General features: G+C 46.2%; 1 protein-coding gene and 1 pseudogene across 3 annotated transcripts in view; both read right to left on the bottom strand.

Annotated features, from left to right (window-relative positions):
- Positions 1-25,925, bottom strand: part of ERAP1 (endoplasmic reticulum aminopeptidase 1) — a 540,616-nt gene that overhangs the window by 124,844 nt on the left and 389,847 nt on the right. For all 3 annotated transcript variants that reach the window (XM_069225890.1, XM_069225880.1, XM_069225900.1), the window contains exon 15: positions 19,218-19,402. In XM_069225890.1, coding sequence (XP_069081991.1) covers positions 19,218-19,402 — 185 coding nt within the window. The remainder of the gene's footprint in view (positions 1-19,217; positions 19,403-25,925) is intronic.
- LOC138291462 (small ribosomal subunit protein mS40 pseudogene) lies at positions 19,986-23,517 on the bottom strand (annotated as a pseudogene).

A 25,925-nucleotide genomic window follows, 5' to 3' on the forward strand; every position in this document is an offset into this window, starting at 1 on the left:
AGAGTGGGATTTCCTAAGGAGGTGGTGTCTGACAGAGATACCAACTTCATGTCAGCATACCTGAAGCATATGTGGAATGAGTGTGGGGTGACTTACTAATTCACCACACCATACCATCCACAAACCAATGGTCTTGTAGAAAGATTTAACAAGACTTTGAAAGGCATGATCATGGGGCTCCCTGAAAAACTCAAAAGGAGATGGGATGTCCTCTTGCCATGCCTGCTTTTCGCCTACAGAGAGGTGCCTCAGAAGGGAGTAGGGTTTTCCCCCTTTGAACTTCTGTTTGGCCATCCTGTAAGGGGACCACTACCTCTTGTAAAAGGAGGCTGGGAGAGACCTCTTCATGAGCCTAAGCAAGATATAGTGTACTATGTACTAGGCCTATGTTCAAGGATGGCAAAGTATATGGAAAAAGCAAGTAAAAACCTTGAGGCCAGCCAACAACTCCAGAAGATGTGGTATGACCAAAAGGCTGCTATGGTTGAGTTTCAGCCAGGGCAGAAAGTCTGGGTTCTGGAGCCAGTGGCTCCCATGGCACTTCAGGACAAATGGGGTGGCCCTTACCCAGTGCTAGAGAGGAAGAGCCAGGTCACCTACCTGGTAGACTTAGGCACTAGCAGGACCCCCAAAAGGGTGATCCATGTGAACCGCCTCAAACTCTTCCATGACAGGGCAGATGTGAATCTGTTGATGGTAACAGATGAGGACCAGGAAGCTGAGAGTGAACCTCTCCCTGATCTCCTCTCCACAGACCCAAAAGATGGCTCAGTTGATGGAGTGATCTATTCAGACACCCTCTCTGGCCAACAGCAATCTGACTGTAGGAAGGTCCTGCAACAGTTTGCTGAGCTCTTTTCCCTAACCCCTGGTCAGACACACCTGTGTACCCATGATGTGGACACAGGAGACATCATGCCTGTCAAAAACAAAATTTTCAGACAGTCTGACCAAGTTAAGGAAAGCATCAAGGTGGAAGTTCACAAGATGCTGGAATTGGGAGTCATTGAGCATTCTGACAGCCCCTGGGCTAGCCCAGTGGTCTTAGTCCCCAAACCTCACACCAAAGATGGAAAGAGAGAGATGAGGTTTTGTGTGGACTACAGAGGACTTAATTCTGTCACCAAGACAGATGCCCATCCCATTCCAAGGGCAGATGAATTGATAGACAAACTAGGTGCTGCCAGATACTTAAGTACCTTTGACTTGACAGCAGGGTACTGGAAAATCAAAATGGCACCAGGAACAAACGAAAAGACAGCATTCTCCACACCTGATGGGCATTATCGGTTTACTGTTATGTCCTTTGGTTTAAAGAATGCCCCTGCCACCTTCCAAAGGTTGGTGAATCAAGTCCTTGCTGGCTTGGAGTCCTTTAGTGCAGCTTATCTTGATGATATTGCTGTCTTTAGCTCCAACTGGCAGGATCACCTGGTCCACCTGAAGAAGGTTTTGAAGGCCCTGCAAGCAGCAGGCCTCTCTATCAAGGCATCTAAATGCCAGATAGGGCAGGGAACTGTGGTTTACTTGGGACACCTTGTAGGTGGAGGCCAAGTTCAGCCACTCCAGCCTAAGATCCAGACTATTCTGGACTGGGCAGCTCCAAAAACCCAGACTCAAGTCAGGGCATTCCCTGGCTTGACTGGGTACTACAGGAGGTTTGAGAAGGGATATGGATCTATAGTGACACCCCTCACAGAACTTACCTCCAAGAAAATGCCCAAGAAGGTAAACTGGACTGTAGAATGCCAACAGGCCTTTGACACCCTGAAACAAGCTATGTGCACAGCACCAGTTCTCAAAGCTCCAGATTACTCCAAGCAGTTCATTGTGCAGACTGATGCCTCTGAACATGGGATAGGGGCAGTTTTGTCCCAAACAAATGATGATAGCCTTGACCAGCCTGTTGCTTTCATTAGCAGGAGGTTACTCCCCAGGGAGCAGCGTTGGAGTGTCATTGAGAGGGAGGCCTTTGCTGTGGTTTGGTCTCTGAAGAAGCCGTGACCATACCTCTTTGGTGCTCACTTTGTAGTTCAAACTGACCAAAGACCTCTCAGATGGCTAATGCAAATGAAAGGTGAAAATCCAAAACTGTTGAGGTGGTCCATCTCCCTACAGGGAATGGACTTTATAGTGGAACACAGACCTGGGACTGCCCATGCCAATGCAGATGGCCTTTCCAGGTTCTTCCACTTAGAAAATGAAGACTCTCTTGGGAAAGGTTAGTCTCATCCTCTTTCGTTTGGGGGGGTTGTGTAAGGAAATGCCTCCTTGGCATGGTTACCCCCTGACTTTTTGCCTTTGCTGATGCCAAGTTATGATTTGAAAGTGTGCTGAAGCCTGCTAACCAGACCCCAGCACCAGTGTTCTTTTCCTAACCTGTACCTTTGTTTCCACAATTGGCACACCCTGGCATCCAGGTAAGTCCCTTGTAACTGGTACCCCTGGTACCAAGGGCCCTGATGCCAGGGAAGGTCTCTAAGGGCTGCAGCATGTCTTATGCCACCCTGGGGACTCCTCACTCAGCACAGACACACTGCTTGCCAGCTTGTGTGTGCTGGTGGGGTTAAAATGACTAAGTCGACATGGTACTCCCCTCAGGATGCCATGCCAACCTCCTACTGCCTATAGGTATAGATAAGTCACCCCTCTAGCAGGCCTTACAGCCCTAAGGCAGGGTGCACTATACCACAGATGAGGGCATAAGTGCATAAGCACTATGCCCCTACAGTGTCTAAGCAAAACCTTAGACATTGTAAGTGCAGGGTAGCCATAAGAGTATATGGTCTGGGAGTCTGCCATGCACGAACTCCACAGCACCATAATGGCTACACTGAAAACTGGGAAGTTTGGTATCAAATTTCTCAGCACAATAAATGCACACTGATGCCAGTGTACATTTTACTGTAAAATACACCCCAGAGGGCATCTTAGAGATGCCCCCTGAAACCATACCGACTTCCAGTGTGGGCTGACTAGTTTTAGCAGCCTGCCACACACCAGACATGTTGCTGGCCACATGGGGAGAGTGCCTTTGTCACTCTGTGGCTAGTAACAAAGCCTGTACTGGGTAGAGGTGCTTCTCACCTCCCCCTGCAGGAACTGTAACACCTGGAGGTTCACCCCCTTTGTTACAGCACCCCAGGGCACTCCAGCTAGTGGAGTTGCCCGCCCCTTCCGGCCACGGCCCCACTTTTGGCAGCAAGGCTGGAGGAGATAATGAGAAAAACAAGGAGGAATCACCGGCCAGTCAGGACAGCCCTTAAGGTGTCCTGAGCTGAGGTGACTCTGACTTTCAGAAATCCTCCATCTTGCAGATGGAGGATTCCCCCAATAGGATTAGGGATGTGCCCCCCTCCCCTCAGGGAGGAGGCACAAATAGGGTGTAGCCACACTCAGGGCTACTAGCCATTGGCTACTAACCCCCCAGACATAAACACACCCCTAAATCGAGTATTTAGGGGCTCCCAGAACCCAGCAAGATAAATTCCTGCAACCTAAGACGAAGAAGGACTGCTGAGCTGAAAAACCTAAAGAGAAGACGGAGACACCAACTGCTTTGGCCCCAGCTTTACCAGCCTGTCTCCCCACCTCAAAAGAACTGCTGCAGCGATGCGCTCCACAGCGTCCAGCAACCTCTGAAGCCTCAGAAGACTACCCTGCATTTAAAAGGACCAAGAACTCCTGAGGACAGTGGCTCTGCTCCAAGGAAGAAGCATCTTTGCAACAAAGAAGCAACTTTGAAAGAACACACGTTTCCCGCCGGAAGCGTGAGACTTTTCACTCTGCACCTGACGCCCCCGGCTTGACTTGTGGAGAAACAAGGCTACAGGGAGGACTCCCCGGCGACTGCGAGCCCGTGAGTAGCCGGAGTTGATCCCCCTGAGCCCCCACAGCGACACCTGCAGAGGGAATCCAGAGGCTCCCCCTGACCGCGACTGCCTGCTTCTAAGAACCCGACGCCTGGTAAGGACACTGCATCCGCAGCCCCCAGGACCTGAAGGATCTGACCTCCAGTGCAGGAGCGACCCCCAGGTGGCCCTCTCCCTTGCCCAGGTGGTGGCTACCCCGAGGAGCCCCCCCTTGCCTGCCTGCATCGCTGAAGAGACCCCTTGGTCTCCCATTGAACTCCATTGCAAACCTGACGCCTGTTTGCACTCTGCACCCGGCCGCCCCGTGCCGCTGATGGTGTACTTTTTGTGCTGACTTGTGTCCCCCGGTGCCCTACAAAACCCCCCTGGTCTGCCCTCCGAAGACGCTAGTACTTACCTGCTGGCAGACTGGAACCGGGGCACCCCCTTCTCCATTGAAGCCTATGGGGGTCATTCTAACCCTGGCGGTCCGAGACCGCCAGGGCTAAAATGACGGAAGCACCGCCAACAGGCTGGCGGTGCTTCCCTTTCCCGCCGTTTTTGCCCCGGCTGGCCGAATCCGCCAGGGCAGTGCTACAAGCAGCGATGCCCTGGGGATTCCGACCCCCTTCCCGCCAGCCTGTTTCTGGCGGTTTACACTGCCAGGAAGAGGCTGGCGGGAACGGGTGTCCTGGGGCCCCTGGGGGCCCCTGCACTGCCCATGCCTCTGGCATGGGCAGTGCGGGGGCCCCCTAACAGGGCCCCAGCCTGATTTTCACTGTCTGCCTAGCAGACAGTGAAAAGCGCAACGGGTGCAACTGCACCCGTCGCACACCTGCAACACCGCCGGCTCCATTCGGAGCCGGCTTCAATGTTGCAGGCCCCCTTCCTACTGGGCCGGCGGGTGCTAACATTGTTAGCGCCCGCCGGCCCAGCGGGAAGGTCGGAATGCGGGGAGCAGTATTTTGGCTGCGTGGCGGCCAAATGGCGCTTCCCGCCTGGCGGGCGGCAACCGCCGCCCGCCAGTGTTAGAATGAGGGCTATGTGTTTTGGGCACCAATTTGACCTCTGCACCTGACCGGCCCTGAGCTGCTGGTGGTAGTATCTTTGGGGTTGCCCTGAACCCCCAACGGTGGGCTACCTTGGACCCAATTTTGAACCCTGTAGGTGGTTTACTTACCTGCAAAACTAACAAACACTTACCTCCCCCAGGAACTGTTGAAAATTGCACTAAGTGTCTGGTTTTAAAATAGCTTACTGCCATTTGTGTGAAAACTGTATATGCTATTTTGTTAATTCAAAGTTCCTAAAGATCCTAAGTGAAATACCTTTCATTTAAAGTATTGTTTGTAAATCTTGAACCTGTGGTTCTTAAAATAAACTAAGAAAATATATTTTTCTATACAAAAACCTATTGGCCTGGAATTGTCATTGAGTGTGTGTTCCTCATTTATTGCCTGTGTGTGTACAACAAATACTTAACCCTCTGATAAGCCTACTGCTCAACTACACTACCACAAAATAGAGCATTAGAATTATCTCTTTTTGCCACTATCTTACCTCTAAGGGGAACCCTTGGACTCTGTGCATGCTATTTCTTACTTTGAAATAATGCATACAGAGCCAACTTCCTACAAAAACAATTTACAATCTTCAATCTATCCAAGATGCAATCTCTTCCTTCTCTAAATCACTTTGCTGCAATGTGTTTCTAGTTTCCTCTGCATTTTAATGCATTATTTGTCCTGTGCTTTCATTGTAAACATGCCGGCATATCCCTGAGCCCTTATTTGCTGTCTACATATCCTAGTGCTATGTAAAATACTCCTCTGCTACGCTCTGGAACTACTGGGTTAACCCATTTATATATGCCCCAATAAAATTAAAACCAATAACTTGTGGAGGTTATGGGCTACTTCAGATATTGAAAGGAGGTTTCCATTGAAAGAAGTTGGTGGAGTTTACAGGTCAGCAGAGGAGAAACACTTGCCACTCTGATTCAAAGGTCTGTAAATTTATCCCATTGTAGCACAGAAGATACAGAATAATGCATAAAAGAAACGTAGGACAGCTATGTTGTAGAGAGGTTCATGTGGAGGTTCACAGTATCTCTCTGTGTGTAATAAAGTGCAGAGTAACTTTGTCACACAGTGATTGCTCACGATTCAGGTGTCAATGTCAAACTTAGCAAACCCTCCTGTTTACATAAGTTGATGAGAATATCTGAGTAAAAGGATGAAGAAAACAGAATATTTTAGCCACATTGTCAGAGTTTCCAGTAAGATGAGTCTAATAGTCCAAGAACTTGAGTTACTAAACATATATAAGGCTCCACTCACTACTGATGTCCAGTTAAAGGATCTATCATGTCTCAAGTGCCATTGTTCACATTAATTTTAATACCAACAAGTCCTGCTCAAAGGTGTTCAGTTAGCGCAGACATCCATGTGGGCCAGTCGACCTACAGGCTTATTAGTTGTGATGGATAATACATGGTTAGGAGCCAATAGCAAATTAACTACACAAAAGAAGCAGTGTAAGAGGTTAAACATCTTCAGGATGAGGTCTACCAGATAGAGACAAAGAGGCACTATTCAAATTCATGGACGGAGAGGAAAAATGTTTCTGTCACTTTAGGTGCAAAAAGATAGAGCTATGGGCTGGGTTATTACCAGATAGGCTGTGTATGATGTAGGCTCATCAAATTCAAAATCCTCCAGTCACACAGATGATTCCTGGCTCAGTCATGGCCAGCTAAATGCTAAAGTCCTTACAGCTTATGGTCAGCTCAAGAGGACTTCAATAAAGTCAGCCTTGCTCTTTGCAGTTGTAGTCAGGGGCTCCTCACATCAGGCAGTACTGCCTCTTCTAAGTCAGGCTGCACTAGCACTGCTTTCAAAGGCTTAGTGCTATTCTGGACATTGAGGGGAAGCAGCAACCAGAAGGGTCCGGTTTCTGGCAAATATATCTCTGGGACTGTACATAACTCTTCTTGTTAAGCCCATGTGAAGTTAGGTATTAACTAGATGGGGTTCAGTATGTAACCTACTTTGGGAGCACTCTTCATAATCTGAAGCCAACCAAAGAACAAGTTTGCTTCATTCTTTTTCAAGCAGGGTACAGTGTATCTTCTAGGAATGTTTGGAGGTGGGTGGGAGAGATTAATAGTAATAGGTAAGTCTAATACATAGTGACTATGACCAAAACTAGAGGCTCTAGTCTCTCAGTCAAGAGGCACTTGTTGCTAGGTGATGCCTGACACAACACAAAAGAATGGGAGAAGACATTCAGATTAAGTGGCAACCAGACTTTGCCTGGTCTAAAAGAGCAGATGTATATTCCCTCTGCAGATGTATATTCCCTCCCACCTACAAGGCACATACATTGTTTTAGCATAGGGCCTCTAGGACTATGTGCATGGAGGACTAAGACAACCTAGAGAAAAATCAAGCAGGCACTCACTCCACCATAAAAATCATCAATCAAGCAATATGAATTTTCCAAAACACACCACACACTATGGGGAAGTAAGAAATCCAGTAATTGGGGACCACACATTTTAATGTGGAATCACCAAGGCCCTATTTCCCAAGAGTACAGGTAGGAAGGTAACTCCCCCATTTAATCAAATGTTCTAAATCATGACAAAAATATTGTTTCCACTATATTACCTTACCCACTTCATCACAAGGTAGGAAAGCATAAGCAGATGTGAAATTAAAAATAGTAACCTACATGTTACTTACCCTGTAAGTATCTGTTCATAGTGTGTAGTGCTGTGGAGTCACATGCTCTGCATACCTCCGCCATCTAGAGTTGGACATTTGCACATTTTTGTTTTTTAAGAAATTGTTCAAGTCACGGTATATAGTAACTCCTTTTTTAGTTGGCAATGCAAATGGGCACCAAAACCAATGTAAGAGTGCACTGCAGGTGAGAGTGATATGGAGTTGTGAGTGAACAAAATATGATGCACATGTGTATTGTTAAAAAAATTAATTAAGAAAGAGACCTGTGATCAGATCCACATACGTCCAAGGAGAAGGTTGGGTGAATCTACAGCACCTCAAGCAGATGCTTACATGGTGAGTAAACATTGTAATTTGCAGTACATGTTGCTGTAGACTCACATGCGTTCCATAGACTGTAAAGCAGTACCCTTTCTTAAGCGGTGACTTGAGTGTGGATGATGCAGATGACTGAAATAAGGTCCTTAAAACACTCTTGCCAACCATAGCCTGTTGCCTGGCTAGAACATCCACACAATAATGTTTAGTAAACATGTGACGTTGACCACATAGCTGCCTTACATATGTAGGCTACAGGGATTTTTACCGGAAAGGCCATTTTCTAAGTAGAGTGTGCTTTCAGTGCAAGAGAGGGGGATCTCTTTGCCTTTAGCTGTAAAGTCAAGATGCATTTGACCATCCACCTGACAATACCGGTCTTAGGTGCAGGCTGGCCCTTTTAGTGTTTTGCAAAGGCAACAAACGGCTGGCCTTCTTTGAGAAAAGGCTTGGATTCTGTCAAAGTACTACATGAGTGTATGTTTAACATCCCAAGTGTAGAGAGAAAAGACTACGAGCTCTTTAGTCTGTTAAGGTGAAAAGGAGAAACCAACTGGGAGGAACTTGTGATTATTCATGAGTACGATCCTGTCCTTGTGGACCTGAATAAGGAGTTCCTGTAGTGTGAGGGCTTGGAGCTCAATAATGCACTATAGGTAAGTTACTGCAATAAAAAAGCCGCCTTCCAAGATAAGTACAGGACAGGAGTGTAAGAGGGGACAATGTTTAGGTTCCACACCAGTTTTGGTGGAATTGTAGAAGGAATGCCCTTCTTAAGACTTTTCATAAAGTCTTTTACCACAGGTTTGAGGAAGGAGGAAGCACAATACCTATTTTGCAGGTAGGCTGCAATGGCAATAGGTGATTGGGCATCAGCTTAAAAAAAGTGTTCTGATTGGCAAAAGGGGCTTTTTTTCCCCTTGGGTTATCTTGCTCCAGTGGATGTGAGCACTCTGAGTGTCTGGCCACAATGTTTGAAGGGCCATGGGTAGGGTTACTCTCCCCTGTCTAAAATATATATATATATATTATTTTCCTGCAATCCTGTGGTACTGTGGAAAAAAATTTAAAATCTGCGACTTCAAACATTTTTAACTTTAAATGACACCCAGGATGGGCTGGCCCAAGAGGTCAATTCTTATTAACATTTTGGGGAGGTGGGCATGTGTGGGGCCCTTATCTCCGAGCCTCTTTGAGGTCCTGGGTACTCCATCTCCCAGGGCAGTTTCCTTTTTTTATGGAGGGTGGGTGATGTTCCCTCTCCTGAGCCATTCCAGGCCATGGGGATCCCATTCCTAGGGGCTACTAATGGAAAAGGGGAGGGAGTGAACACCCCCACCCGAGCCACACTTGGTCCCTGGGGACCCCATCCCCTGCAGCCAAATTTCTTAAAAAGGAGCGGGGGCAAGTATTTCCACTCCACAAGCTACTCTTGAGCCAAGGGAACTCCATCCCTTGGGGCTTAAAAAAATTGCTTCAAATGGGGTGGGGGCTGCTCGCCCACTTTCTCATGCTGGTATCGATTCCGGGGAGCCCATCACCCAGGGCACAATAGTGTACCATGTACCAGGGAGCCCACATCCACAAAACTGTGGTTCCCTGCCTGGGACAGTGCAGACATACCCTGCCTGCACTCTCCCAAGGCAGGGACCTCAAATTTACTCCTGGCTTGAAGGATCAATTAAAAAAAAAAAGTGTCGGATCCTGCCAGGACCCAGTATGGAATAGGGGGGGAGGAGGAGGTTGGGGTAGGTGGAAGGTTAGCTTCTCTCGGGGTGGGTGGATGTACACGCTGCCTGCAGGCCATGAGCGGCGTGCGGTTGGCGTTATGTATGGTAATATGTATGGCAATAAAATATTACTTACTTTACATTTTTTTTAAAACCTTAGAAATCACTGAAAAAAGCAAAGAAATTGTAGTTAGGTGAAAATTACAGTGACATGTTTTAAACAAAAAAAACACAGAAATTCACCAGTTATAGTTTTCTCAATGCATGCCCTAAAGTAACTATAACCTGCATCCTCACCATGCACATGTGAAATGACATAATTGATGACAAAACTGGCATGACAAGGGCACGAGTTATAGTAGGTATAGGACACACATTTCAGTGGTTTTATTTGCTTAAAATGGAATGTTTTAACTAACATTTTCACCTAACAAGAACAACCCTTTGACTTTTGCCTTTTTTCCGTGAATATATATAGCTATGCAGTTTTGATACCAGTTTTGAGTTTTAGGACATCCTCCTTTTCCTCAGCCTCCTTTTGATGGATCACCATGAAACTTCCCATGGAGAAACAAAGCAAAAAGAGCACTTTTTTTTGGGAAAGTATTATGAAGATTAGTCGAATGGCGCCCACGTTATTAGGAAATTAAAAAAGGCGTAATTATCCTATTGAAATTACAGCTAACTAGAAGTACCCAATGGCGACTGCATACAAGTGTGTATATATATATTATATATATATATATATATATACACATATATATATATATATACACATATATATCTATATGGAAAATGTCAATTACCCAGTGTACATCTGTTCGTGGCATTAGTCGCTGCAGATTCACATGCTGTGCACATCCCGCCATCTGGTGTTGGGCTCGGAGTGTTACAAGTTGTTTTTCTTCGAAGAAGTCTTTTCGAGTCACGAGACCGAGGGACTCCTCCCATTTCGACTCCATTGCGCATGGGCGTCGACTCCATCTTAGATTGTTTTCCCCGCAGAGGGTGAGGTAGGAGTTGTGTATGCTAGTAATAGTGCCCATGCAATGGAGTAAATGCGTATGTACATAATGAAGTTTAAAGTAATATATTTACAAAGGTACAAATGTTTAAGATCTACTTCTAAACGGCTACAGGCTCCCGGGGAGGCGGGTGGCCGCACGTGAATCTGCAGCGACTAATGCCACGAACAGATGTACACTGGGTAAGTGACATTTTCCGTTCGATGGCATGTGTAGCTGCAGATACACATGCTGTGCATAGACTAGTAAGCAGTTATCTCCCCAAAAGCGGTGGTTCAGCCTGTAGGAGTTGAAGTAGTTTGAAATAATGTTTTTAGTACAGCTTGACCTATTGTTGCTTGTTGAGCAGTTAACACATCTACACAGTAGTGCTTTATAAATGTATGAGGCGTAGACCATGTTGCTGCTTTACATATTTCGTTCATTGGAATATTTCCTAGAAAGGCCATGGTAGCACCTTTCTTTCTGGTTGAGTGTGCCTTTGGCGTAATAGGCAGTTCTCTTTTAGCTTTAAGATAGCAGGTTTGAATGCACTTAACTATCCATCTAGCAATGCCTTGTTTTGAAATTGGATTTCCTGTATGAGGTTTTTGAAAGGCAATAAATAGTTGTTTTGTCTTTCGAATTAGTTTTGTTCTGTCAATGTAGTACATTAGTGCTCTTTTGATGTCTAATGTATGTAGTGCTCTTTCAGCTACCGAATCTGGCTGTGGGAAGAACACTGGTAATTCTACTGTTTGATTCAAGTGGAACGGTGAGATTACTTTTGGTAAAAATGTAGGATTTGTCCGTAGAACAACTTTATTTTTGTGTATTTGAATAAATGGTTCTTGAATGGTAAATGCTAGAATTTCACTCACTCTTCTTAGAGATGTGATGGCAATTAAAAATGCAACTTTCCACGTTAAGTATTGCATTTCACAAGAGTGCATGGGCTCAAAAGGTGGACCCATGAGTCGTGTTAAGACAATGTTGAGGTTCCATGAAGGAACTGGTGGTGTTCTTGGTGGTATAATTCTCTTTAGGCCTTCCATAAACGCTTTTATGACTGGTATCCTAAATAATGAAGTTGAGTGCGTAATTTGCAGGTAAGCTGAAATTGCAGTAAGATGTATTTTTATGGAAGAGAAAGCTAGTTTTGATTTTTGCAAATGTAGTAAGTATCCTACTATATCTTTTGTAGATGCGTGTAAGGGTTGAATTTGATTATTATGGCAGTAATAAACAAATCTTTTCCACATATTTGCATAGCAGTGTCTAGTGGTAGGCTTCCTAGCCTGTCTTATGACCTCCATACATTCTTGTGTGAGGTCTAAGTGTCCGAATTCTAGGATTTTAGGAGCCAAATTGCTAGATTCAGTGATGCTGGATTTGGATGTCTGATCTGTTGTTTGTGTTGTGTTAACAGATCTGGTCTGTTTGGTAGTTTGACATGAGGTACTACTGACAGGTCTAGTAGTGTTGTATACCAAGGTTGCCTTGCCCATGTTGGTGCTATTAGTATGAGTTTGAGTTTGTTTTGACTCAACTTGTTTACTAGATATGGAAGGAGTGGGAGAGGGGGAAAAGCGTACGCAAATATCCCTGACCAGTTCATCCATAGCGCATTGCCCCGAGACTGATGTTGTGGGTACCTGGATGCGAAGTTTTGGCATTTTGAGTTTTCCTTTGTTGCAAATAGATCTATTTGTGGTGTTCCCCAAATTTGGAAGTAAGTGTTCAGTATTTGGGGGTGAATCTCCCATTCGTGGATCTGTTGGTGATCCCGAGAGAGATTGTCTGCTAACTGATTCTGAATTCCTGGAATAAATTGTGCTATTAGGCGAATGTGGTTGTGAATCGCCCAATGCCATATTTTTTGTGTTAGGAGACACAACTGTGTTGAGTGTGTCCCTCCTTGTTTGTTTAGGTAATACATTGTTGTCATGTTGTCTGTTTTGACAAGAATGTATTTGTGGGTTATGATGGGTTGAAATGCTTTCAGCGCTAGAAATACTGCTAATAGTTCTAGGTGATTTATGTGAAACTGTTTTTGCTGTATGTCCCATTGTCCTTGGATACTGTGTTGATTGAGGTGTGCTCCCCACCCTGTCATGGAAGCATCTGTTGTTATCACGTATTGTGGCACAGGGTCTTGGAAAGGCCGCCCTTGGTTTAAATTTATACTGTTTCACCATTGAAGCGAGATGTATGTTTGGCGGTCTATCAACACCAGATCTAGAAGCTGACCCTGTGCTTGTGACCATTGTGATGCTAGGCACTGTTGTAAGGGCCGCATGTGTAACCTTGCATTTGGGACAATGGCTATGCATGAGGACATCATGCCTGGTAGTTTCATTATCATTTTGACTTGTATTCTTTGTTTTGGATACAAGGCCTGTATTACATTGTGAAATGTTTGTACTCTTTGTGGACTTGGAGTAGCAATCCCTTTTGCTGTGTTGATTGTTGCTCCTAAGTATTGCTGTGTTTGACACGGCTGCAGGTGTGACTTTGCGTAGTTGATTGAGAAACCTAGTTTGTGTAGGATTTCTATGACATATTTTGTGTGTTTTGAACACTGTTTTAGCGTATTGGTTTTGATTAACCAATCGTCTAGGTATGGGAACACATGTATTTGCTGCCTTCTGATATGTGCAGCTACTACTGCCAGGCATTTTGTAAAAACTCTTGGCGCAGTTGTTATTCCGAATGGCAACACTTTGAATTGGTAATGTATCCCTTGGAATACAAACCTTAGGTACTTTCTGTGTGAAGGATGTATTGGTATATGGAAATATGCATCCTTTAGGTCTAGTGTTGTCATGTAGTCTTGTTGTTTGAGCAGTGGGATTACGTCTTGTAGAGTAACCATGTGAAAGTGGTCTGATTTGATGTAGGTATTTAATGTTCTGAGATCTAGTATAGGTCTCAGGCTCTTGTCTTTTTTGGGTATCAGAAAGTACAGTGAGAAAACTCCTGTGTTTAATTGTACTTTTGGTACTAATTCTATTGCTTCTTTCTGTAGCAATGCCTGAACTTCTAGTCCTAGAAGATCTATATGTTGTTTTGACATACTGTGTGTTTTCGGTGGGACGTTTGGAGGGAATTTTAGAAATTCTATGCAATAACCATGCTGGATAATTGCTAAGACCCAAGTGTCTGTTGTTATTTCCTCCCAATGTATGTAAAACTTGGTTAGTCTCCCCCCCACAGGTGTTATGTGTTGGGGATTTGTGACCTTGAAGTCACTGTTTGTTTTGAGGAGTTTTGGGACTTTGGAACTTTCTTCTGTTTCTTTGAAACTGTCCTCCTCTATATTGTCCCCGAAAACCTCCCCGCTGATACTGGCTCTGGTAAGTGGGCTTTGTTTGTGAGGTTGTGGCTTCTGTGGTCTGCCCTCGAAACCCCCCTCGAAATTGTGTCTTTCGAAATGTGCCTCTGCTCTGCGGGGAGTAGAGTGCACCCATGGCTTTGGCCGTGTCAGTGTCTTTTTTAAGTTTTTCTATTGCAGTGTCCACCTCCGGCCCAAACAATTGCTGTCCGTTGAATGGCATATTCAGCACAGCTTGCCGTATCTCTGGTTTAAATCTTGATGTATGCAGCCATGCATGTCTCCTTATTGTTACTGCTGTGTTGACAGTTCTAGCAGCTGTGTCTGCAGCATCCAATGCTGATCGAATTTGATTATTGGAGATATTTTGTCCCTCTTCTACCACTTGCTGCGCTCTTTTTTGGAACTCCTTTGGTAAATGTTCAATAAGGTGTTGCATCTCATCCCAATGGGCCCTATCATATCTGGCTAACAAAGCTTGCGAATTTGCAATACGCCACTGGTTTGCTGCCTGTGCCGCCACCCTTTTGCCTGCCGCGTCGAATTTTCTACTCTCTTTATCTGGAGGTGGCGCGTCTCCTGAAGTATGAGAGTTGGCTCTTTTGCGCGCTGCTCCAACTACAACAGAGTCTGGTGATAGCTGTTGTGTGATGTACACTGGGTCTGTTGGTGGCGGTTTATATTTTTTATCTACTCTAAGTAATGGCTCTCCCTTTGACAGGCTCCTCAAACACTTGTTTGGAGTGTTTTAGCATTCCGGGCAACATCGGCAGACTTTGATATTGACTGTGTGTAGACGACAGTGTATTAAAAAGGAGGTCGTCTTCAATGGGTTCTGAGTGAAGGCTGACATTGTGAAATGCTGCTGCTCTTGATACCACTTGAACGTAGTCTGTACTATCCTCTGGTGGCGACGGTCTCGCTGGATAGCATTGAGGACTATTATCTAACACCGGTGCGTCGTAAAGGTCCCATGCGTCAGGGTCATCTTGACTCATCCCCGTATGAGTTGGGGATTGCATCATTGGTGGAGTGGCTACCGGTGAGGGTTGTGGAGAGTGATGTGGGGATGGTGGTGGTGTTACTTGTTTAGCCACTTTTGCTTGTGGCTGTTTGTCCTTGTCTTGGAAGGCAAGTTTTCGTTGCAGGAAGAGTGCTGATCTTCCCTGTATCTTTTTGAATAAAGAGCCGCCTTTGCGTGTGATCTGGCTCTATTGTCTCTAATTCCTGTTGGAATCTGTGTGTCTTCATTTGTGAGGACAGTCCTTGTTCCTCTGAATAGGAACTTATTTTCGGTTCGGAGGCCGGATGTTTCGGTACCGAAACCTTTTCGGCTGCTTTTTTCGGCTCCAACGAAATCTTTTTTACTTTCGGTGTAGTGCCCTCTCGGTGCCGACCCATTTCAGTGCCGCTGTCTCGATGCTGAATCTTTTCGGAGCCACTCTCTTTGGCCCGAGATTGCTGTGTGCCGGTATCTCGACCGGAGTCGGATGACTTCGACACCAGCTTGCCCTTTTAAGGTGCCGATGGACGGTCACCTATTTTTCGGGTTAAGCCATGGCCTGTTGTCGGTGGCGTCCCCTGGGCTTTAGCAGTCTTTTCGTGAGTTCTTTGTTTCGACGTCTTACTCACGGTTTTCGGCGTTTCTTCGGGATCGATCTCCGACGAGTCCGAATCCTGGATGGAGAATGTTTCTTCATCCTCCTCGAAACGCCCTGGTCCTTTCGGCGCCGACACCATTTGCAGTCTTCTTGCTCTTCGGTCCCTGAGTGTCTTTCTGGACCGAAACGCTCGACAGGCCTCACAAGTATCCTCCTTGTGTTCTGGTGACAAACACAAGTTACAGACCAGGTGTTGATCTGTATATGGATACTTGTTATGGCATTTTGGACAGAAGCGGAATGGGGTCTGTTCCATCAGCCTTGAAGAGACACGTGGCCGGGCCGACCAGGCCCTGACGGGGATCGAAAAAACCCCGAAGGGCCACCGGAGCTCTTCTTAATTCGGTGTTGATCTGTTGTAACTAACCCGATACCGAACGCAAACAATACCGACGATTTTTCCGAGATTCTAACTAACTTTCCGACCCGAAACACGGAGCGAAAAGGAACACGTCTGAACCCGATGGCGGAAAAAAAACAATCTAAGATGGAGTCGACGTCCATGCGCAATGGAGTCGAAATGGGAGGAGTCCCTCGGTCTCGTGACTCGAAAAGACTTCTTCGAAGAAAAACAACTTGTAACACTCCGAGCCCAACACCAGATGGCGGGATGTGCACAGCATGTGTATCTGCAGCTACACATGCCATCGAACATATATATATCAACACAAACACACACACTAAGATTGTTGTTAAACATGCAAAACCAGGAGTCATAGGACAGTGGCTTTGAGAAATGTGTTTACATGATTTTGTATTATCTTTGAAAGTTTGAGTTGACATAATTATTGTGTCACTTCTATAGAACCTGGAGCTCAAAACATAGGTTGGTTATTTAGAAATGGAATAAGAAATTATTAGGTAATACAACACTGGTAGTGGGAACTGAAAACTGAGTCAAACCCAGCATTTAGATTTGAAATTGGTTTGCTGCTTTGCATGCTACCTACAGAATATTATTACAATTCTATTCAGGAAATGTTCAAAAAGATATAAAGCCATTGTAATATAACAGGAATGTGGGCAGTATAAAAACAAGCACACATTTGATATTAAAGATGTGATCCCGTAAATTCAGAGCAGCTAACAGCATGCAGTTCACTTAAAACTATATTGCTCAGTTTCATATTTGTAAGCATGTACTTATGTTGTTTGCTTTCTTAGGCATCATATTAGATAGAATATTTGTAGAAACAATTAAAAATGTGTTATATATTTGCCATTAGGTAAATCATATTTCAATGATAATACTGCATCTTTACATTTTATAACATACCAATTGTATATTCTGTTCCCGTGAAGAAGACGCCAGAAACACAAAAGTGACCCAAATGGCATCAACTCTACACAGGACAGCGCTATTACTAGTTCTTTGACAATCATGCTTAGAATGTGGGCTACTATACCTCTTCTTTAAAGTTTACCTATGTTGATATTAGCAACTTTAACTTTACTTACAGAGAGTTCACTTTTAGCAAGAGTCACAGTCCTAATACTTATTCTGTTTTCTACATTCCCCTTCACATTCATTCAGAGCAAAGAAGTAACCCACCACTAAAGATTGTCTTTAATAGTTTACATTGATTGTGAATGATAAACATACATATTTCACAACAAAATGGCAGATGTTATTTGCTTCTGGATTCAGTTAGTATGTGCATGAAATTAACTCCTCAGTTTCAGCTTTTCTGATATAGGGTACACATACAATGACATCTGTGAAAAATATTATAGTATGGCACCACTATTTAGTATTGTAGAATATTTTTCAATTATGAAGGTTAAAAATCTTGATTAGGAATAATGAAAACATTGTACAGACTTCTAGATTATGAACAATATGAATTTCTCTGTATATATATGAAAAAGGCATTGTGAATGCCAAATATGATATACAAATGTGGAACTATATCCTAATATACGATTAGATAGTGATAACCTAATTGCTTATTGTCCTCATATTTCTTCAGATGATCATAATAAATTATGAAAATGTGCCTTGAAAATGCAAAAATCAAAGACAAGAAATACACAATGGCAAGAACATTTGAAAAAAACGTTTTAGAAGTAGAAGTCTTTTTACAAAAAAAGCTGTTTGACTAAATGCTTAAGGAAAACAGACACTTTTTAGTGCCTCCAACTGTATTTGTTACAAATATTCCTGGCAACATGTGTAACAGAGCCAATTGAAGAGCACAATAGCATGGATCTAAATCTACTAAATTCTCACTTGTATTGTTACACATGTGTATTTTTTTCAACTATGTCCTGTTGCAAAATAAAAAATAAAAATATATAGAAGAAAAACCTGGATCTCAAGCCTACTCTTCATTTCAAGGCATAATAATTCTATTAATATATATTTTACGCCCCCTAGGTACCAACCTGAGGGGATACTTACTCCATTATTTCGATCCTAACCACTTAAGCAGGTGAAGGTGAAGTTAGAGACCCCAGAAACATACGGTTACAGTGTGTTAAACGTTTGAATATTCCTCCAATCAATTAAAATACACCAACTGGAGTGCAAACTGAATTATTGGAAATCTTTTATGATGCCATGACACACAAATGGGCTAAAACGAGATGTTGCCCAACTTGACCAACCTCAGAGGTATCAACAGATACGTACTTATGAGGATCTTATTAATGAGTTTTAGCTTCCTAAGAGCAGCTTCTTCAGATATTGGCAGATACGGGATTATCTAATAAAAGCTAAGCTTATGGACAACAGTGAGATCACTGAAATTGCATCTGTTTTTAAATATATTATGATTAAAAATGTATATGCATGTTTGAAAAAATAGCTACCCAACTGCAACAACCACCTTGCAGAGCAATGGGCTATTGCAGTGCATCTTCCTATGACTACTGAAATAATATTGCAGAGGTTGGGCTCTTAAATACATGCATCCTGCTATATTACTAATGCATCAATGTAAAACATCCCATCAACTTTACTTTACCCCAAGCAGGCTGCACTTAAATAAAATAAGATAAAAATCTTAGCTCCAGATGTCCAAGGTGTGCTGCTCAAGAGGCCAGTATGTTTGCCGCTTGCCTTATGTTTAGGGATCTATGGCATCAATAGCATGTAATCTGTCTGCAATTACTGGCCCTATGGTAATGTTTAGTACATCCTTTATTATTTTGACAGGAGACTTACATCAGCATATAGTATAGTTGCAAAACTAAATCACTACTAATTGGAAAAATTGTAATCCACCTGTATGTGAGTAACAGTGCCAGAAAATATGTATTATGCACAAAATCGAATTTCCACTCTATCAGGCAAACAACAAAGCAGAGAAAATTATAGGATTGAAAATGTGTGGCACATCCTATTGAAATATTAATCCTAGCCATCAAATGTATCTTGGGTTGGATGAATTGTTGTATATAAATAACTTTTATAATACACAATGTCTATAGACTGCACTAAGTCTTCTCTTAATAAAATAAGAAAAAAACAAAGAAACACATGGATCTCAAGAGTCCAAGGATACAAAAATAACAAAACATGGTAGTAAATAGAAATGATAATTGACATTAACCAAACTAATAACAGACCGTAAAGTGCCATTGGATTCCTTCCACTTCTTAAAATAATCTTCAGCTTTATCAACACAAGGTTGGTACTTCCGCATACAAGCAAAAAGCAAAAGGGAGCTACGAAGCATTCTTTCAGAGACTGTGCCATCATCACTCCAAGACTGCTGGTCAATTAGGCTCTTGAACAGACTGACAATATATGCCTAAAATATTGATACAAAGAGATATAACAACATTTCTGAGCATCACTTACTTTTTATTGCAATGTATTATTACATTTTAAAGTCATAAAATATGATAGAGTGAAGAGTCAACACATGAAACAGCCACCTGAGCATGGCAGTATTTTTCCAATATAAGTTAAAAAAACATATTTGTGACATCAAGATGTATTTATGATTTGAGAGATGCATTTTACTGATAGACTTCTATCGCCCATTTTTATTTCTGACTCTTCTAAAACAACGTGACCATCACACTAAAGAATGGATGAAATGATCTCTTAAGAAATGTAACTATTACATACCCTTCCTGACAATAAAATTTGAACCTATCTCTAAGCAAATGTTATTGTTCTGTCAGTTTTAATGATGAATCATAACATGCAACCACGTAAACATTATCACAGAAGTGTTGATTCACACACAGTCCTCTTATTCTGCTCAGCAGGAAAACAAGCAGGGTCAGAAAGAGTTCCCTGCTCTTGCTGCCCTAGCCCAAATGCCACTGCTCACACTGATCCTGCGTGTCTCCCCAGTTTGTTCCTCCTGCAAACCTCCAATCGCTTTATTCATCACAGAGCTCCTGTGCTCCTCCCCTAGTATCACTCCTCCTCTGCCGTGTGGCGGAGTATCCACTGGGGCCCTCTCTGGTCTGAGCAGCAGGTGCCCCCTTCCCCCTCTTCAGGAAATGGTGGTAAATCTTGCAGATGTGAGCCACTTCTTTCTTTGTGGACTGTTGCCATTCACACCAGGCGTACCATGCTACCTTTGTCTGCAGAGCATGTGCAGGAGGAGTCTTTATCACTGCACCATGTGAGGTAGTGTAGTCCTCCTCCTGAGAGTCAGCAAAGTGTACATCAAAGATCAACAACCCAAAATCTCAAGCATTGCCAATGACTTCGGTCAGCTTCTTCTGCTTCTTCATACAGCACACTTGTGTGTGTGTGTGTAGGGTGGAGGTTCTCACCAAAGTAAGGAGAGATGAACTGCTCCAGGACCTTCACATTCTGATGGTGAAGGCCCAGTTTCTGGTCTCTGCAGAAGTGGCAGGGATTTCTACAGTTCTTTTCCCCCCTAATGCAAGTTTCCTTGTCTTCTGGGGTGGGATTCCACCTTGGTGGTTCTTGCGGTAATCATCCCATACTGGGCGGTCACCATACTTATCCAGGTATTCTTCGCTCATCAGGTACACCTAGGGTTTCTCCTTGCATAGTGACAAAGGTGGTACTGGAGCTGTTGGAGCATTGTTGGCCTCTTGTGACTCAACCTCCATTTTGAGAACTTGGGCCAGTGGCCGCCAAAGCCACGGCACCCGTATCCTCACTGGGGCCTGTACCAGGCCCCGGGGATGGTGACCCACAGGACAGCCCTCCATGCCAGGCTCTTGCTCCTCAGGGAGCTCACTAACTTCATGGATCCCTGGACTGTAGTTCATTGAGTGAATCATTACTTGAAACTCGCTGCTTTAAAAGAATAAAATATTCTGACATGAATTATCTTCTGAGGTTTAAAAGCTAAGAGTCCCTTGCAAAGATATTCCAAAGCTGGAAAACAGACCAACATCTAAATATGGACCTTGACATTTGGCTCAATATACTGACATCACAAAACAATCTTAGCACGGATCTGCAGCTCCTTGTACAACCTGAAATTACTCCAAGAGTCTCAACACAAACTCCTTAAGCTATGTCTAAAATGTAACAATCAATGTTGGATGTGCAATAAAATTAATGATTAACATTTACATATGTTTTTTGAATGTCAGCTTGACCTACCTTGGTATAGAGAGGTTCTTAACAAATTAGGGAATTCGTAAAGAACAAGTTTTGCCTTTGTTAATGCTCTTTCCTGTAAATACTTTTCCTAACCACAGGTTTCTCATCTTGAGAATATTCCCCACACACCAGACTGGATCCAGAAAATGTCAGCAGTGCTCCTGTGCACCACTGGGATGCGTTGCGCTGCAAGTGAGGACCGCTCAGCCCTCCACAGGGCTTGGTCGCCCCACTCACTGCTGCCGCTCCTGCCTGCCTTTGCCGCCTCCTGCCTGCAGATTCCTTCGCTCGCTCGCTGCTCCTGGGATTTCCCGCCGCTGCCTCCCTGCGGCCCCGCCCCCCTGTGATTCCATTCGCCGGACCGCTCCCGCCACCCAGCTGCTCCTCCCTCCCGGCTCCTTACTTAAGGGGACCGTAGGGGACCACAGAGTGTGACCGCTCAGCCCTCCACAGGGCTTGGTCGCCCCACTCACTGCTGCCGCTCCTGCCTGCCTTTGCCGCCTCCTGCCTGCAGATTCCTTCGCTCGCTCGCTGCTCCTGGGATTTCCCGCCGCTGCCTCCCTGCGGCCCCGCCCCCCTGTGATTCCATTCGCCGGACCGCTCCCGCCACCCAGCTGCTCCTCCCTCCCGGCTCCTTACTTATGACGCCCCCAGAGCGACCGCGCAGCGGACGCGCGCAGCGGACGCGCGCAGCGGGAGCTCCGACTGAGCGCCGAAGGCGCGCCAAAGGTAAGCCCGTCTGCGCCCGTCCGCGCCTGGACCGCGCCCAGCGCCAGACCCCCTGGTCCTCGCCCTCGCCAGCACACCCTGCACAGCTACGATGCCAGAACCCTCCACGCACTCAACGCCTGGCGAAACACCGCCTGCTACCGAGCCACCCCGAGACGCACCCACGGACCCTTCACCTGCCTGACCTGCCGCTTCACCAGCCTACGACCCAACACTGCACCTACTAAACCGAGCCCCAGCAACAAACACCTGATGTGCATCCTGCTCAACACCCGCTCCGTTCACAGGCATGCCGTCGAACTCTGGAACCTCCTCGACTCGACAGCACCAGACATCGCCTTCCTGACAGAAACCTGGATGAACGCCTCCTCAGCACCCGACGTCGCCATCGCCGTCCCAGAAGGCTACAAAATCACCAGGAGGGACCGCGTCAACCAGACAGGAGGAGGCATCGCCATCATCCACAAGAACACCATCCGCATCACGACCAACTCTGATGACACCTTCACCTCCGCCGAACACCTCCACTTCCAGATACACACCAACCCCAAGACCACGCTCAGAGGCACCCTCATCTACAGACCACCGGGACCACGCACACAGTTCAGCGAAGACATCACAGACTTCGTCAGCCCCCACGCCATCAATTCCACCGACTACATCCTCCTGGGGGACCTCAACTTCCACCTGGAGGACGACAAGGACCGCAACACCACTGCTCTACTGGACAACCTGGCCAACCTCGGACTCAAGCAACTGGTAACCACCCCTACACACCACGCCGGCCACACGCTTGACCCAGTCTTCTCATCCAGCAAATATGTCACCTTCAGCCACTCCACCAATCTCCAGTGGACTGACCACAGCTGCGTCCACTTCAGCTTCAGTAAAACGACGACCCACCACCACCCTCAACAAACCCCCCGCAGGAGCTGGAACAAGATCACCGGCGACCAGCTCACCACCTTCCTCAGCCAGAACCCCCCCACCAGCTCAACGGACCCCAACGAAGCCGCCAACAACCTCACACAGTGGATCACCAACTGCGCAGACGCCCTCGCACCACTGAAGAAGAACCCCCCCAGCAGACGCAGCAGCAAGAAAGCCTCCTGGTTCACCGACGAGCTCATCACCTCCAAGAAGAACTGCCGCTCCCTGGAGAACACCTGGCGCACCAACCAGACCACAGACAACATGACGGCCCTCAAACACGCCACCCGCAAACACCACCAACTGATCCGCGCCACAAAGAAGACAGCCTTCAAGGAACGACTGGACAACAACACCCACAACAGCAAGGAACTCTTCAGCATCGTCAAAGAGCTCTCCAACCCCGACGCCGGAAACAATGACATCACTCCCTCGCAAGACCTCTGCGACTCCCTCGCAGCCTTCTTCCACGACAAGATCGCCAACATTCACAACAGCTTCGGCCCACCAACCACAAACCCCACCACCGAACCGATGCCCCCCACCGCCACCCTCCGCACCTGGACCCCAGTCAGCACCGAAGACACAACACGCACAATGAACACCATCCACTCCGGATCCCCTACGGACCCCTGCCCACACCACATCTTCAACACGGCTGACCACATCATCGCACCCCACCTCCGTGACATCGTCAACGCCTCCTTCAACACCGCCACCTTCCCGGAGTGCTGGAAACACGCCGAGATCAGTGCCCTGCTGAAGAAACCAACTGCAGACCCCTCCGACCTCAAGAACTACCGCCCCATCTCGCTCCTCCCGTTTCCTGCCAAAGTCATCGAGAAGACCGTCAACAGACAGCTAGCTGCCTTCCTCGAGACCAACGGATCCCTCGACCACTCGCAATCCGGCTTCCGAGCCAACCACAGCACGGAGACCGCCCTCATCGCAGCCACAGACGACATCAGATCCCTAATGGACAATGGGGAAACTGCGGCCCTCATCCTCCTGGACCTCTCCGCAGCGTTCGACACTGTCTGCCACCGCACCCTGGTACAGCGCCTGAACAACACCGGCATCCAGGGGAAGGCCCTGGAGTGGATCGCCTCATTCCTCGCCGGAAGAACCCAGAGAGTCCGCCTCCCCCCGTTCCGGTCAGCGGCCACCGAAGTCATCTGCGGAGTTCCACAAGGGTCATCGCTCAGCCCCACCCTCTTCAACGTCTATATGAGCCCCCTCGCAACCATCGCACGTCAACACAACCTCAAGATCATCACCTACGCCGACGACACCCAGCTGATCCTCTCCCTCACCAGCGACCCGGACGCCGCCAGAGCCAGCCTACACGAAGGGATGAAAGACGTCGCCGAATGGATGAAGAACAGCCGCCTGAAACTGAACTCAGACAAGACGGAGGTCCTCATCCTGGGATCATCACCATCCGCCTGGGACGACTCCTGGTGGCCCCCCGCCCTGGGAGCCACCCCCAAGCCAACGGACCACGCTCGCAACCTAGGCTTCATCCTGGACTCCTCCCTCTCGATGACCAGACAAGTCAACGCCGTCTCATCTTCATGCTTCAACACCCTGCGCATGCTTCGAAAGATCTTCCGGTGGATCCCCACCGAGACCAGGAAGACGGTCACCCAGGCCCTCGTCACCAGTCGGCTGGACTACGGGAACGCCCTCTACGCCGGCACCGCCGCCAAACTCCAGAAGAAACTCCAACGGATCCAGAACGCCTCAGCACGACTCATCCTGGACATCCCCCGACACAGCCACATCTCCGAACACCTGAGAGACCTGCACTGGCTCCCCGTCAACAAAAGAATCACGTTCCGACTCCTCACCCACGCACACAAGGCCCTCCACGACCTGGGCCCCAAGTTCCTCAACAGCCGCCTGACCTTCCACAAGCCCACCCGCCAGCTCCGCTCCGCCAGCCTCGCTCTCGCCACCGTCCCCCGCATCCGCAGAGCCACCGCCGGAGGAAGATCCTTCTCCTACCTGGCAGCCAAGACATGGAACTCCCTCCCCATCCACCTCCGGACAACGCAAGACCATCTCGCCTTCAGGAAGCAACTCAAGACCTGGCTGTTCGAGCAGTAGCGTTTCCCCCTTCCCCCCCCCCAGCGCCTTGAGACCCTCCGGGTGAGCAGTGCGCTATACAAATGCCTTTGATTGATTGATTGAGCATGGTGCATCATGTGCATTATGGAGTGTGAAACAGATAACACATGAAGAGAAAAGATCTGAGGTAAACACAGGCTTCAGGGGAACAGGGTGGATGCATACCAATCTACCCAACTACAATCTATGAACAGATGTTTACATGGTAATTAATATTATCCAATTGTAACATGTGCAGCTGTAGACACACATGCTCTGCCTAGACTGCAAAGCAGTACCCTTTATTATCCGTGTTCAGCAAGTGGAAGGTGCTGTCAAACAAAATTCTTAGTACTGTCTGGCCAAATATAGCCTGATGGCAAGTTAGGATATTCACACATTTCCCCGCTTTGGGGTTTTGTTTTTGAAAAAAAAAAAAACAAGTGTAAAAGAATAAATGTTTGAAGGGTGGCTGCAATGTTTGACGGTTCCTACCAATGTTAAGAGCTGTTTGCAGAACTAGCGAATGTTTATACATGTGGTGGACAGGTACTCCATCAAGTATTTTACTCTGGTACTCTGACAAAATAAAACCCATCCTCCACACTCTAAATTAGGCCCTTTGACTCCAGCTCTTTTCTATAATGCTCCTTTCCTTGAAATGTACAGTAATGTTGCCTATTCGAGTAAAGATTTTAATTCATGTATGAAGAAAATCTGGAAACCGCATATCTGAGACCATAATCTCCTCATATGCTCTACTCCTCATCTATCTTCATTGTTATCATAGCCAGAAATACTTCAGCCCTTCCAGAGTCGCAGAATTACTCATCCTCTCACAGAGTCCCTTTTACTAGGAAGGTGGAAGAAGGACAAACCCTATTCTTCTTTCTATGAAATGTGCTAGTGGTGTTCAGTTTTATTCACCTCTTCCTGTTGTTAAATAATTCAAAGCCAAGTAA

The sequence above is a fragment of the Pleurodeles waltl genome, chromosome 1_1 (assembly GCF_031143425.1).
Source record: "Pleurodeles waltl isolate 20211129_DDA chromosome 1_1, aPleWal1.hap1.20221129, whole genome shotgun sequence".
Lineage (NCBI taxonomy): Eukaryota > Metazoa > Chordata > Amphibia > Caudata > Salamandridae > Pleurodeles > Pleurodeles waltl.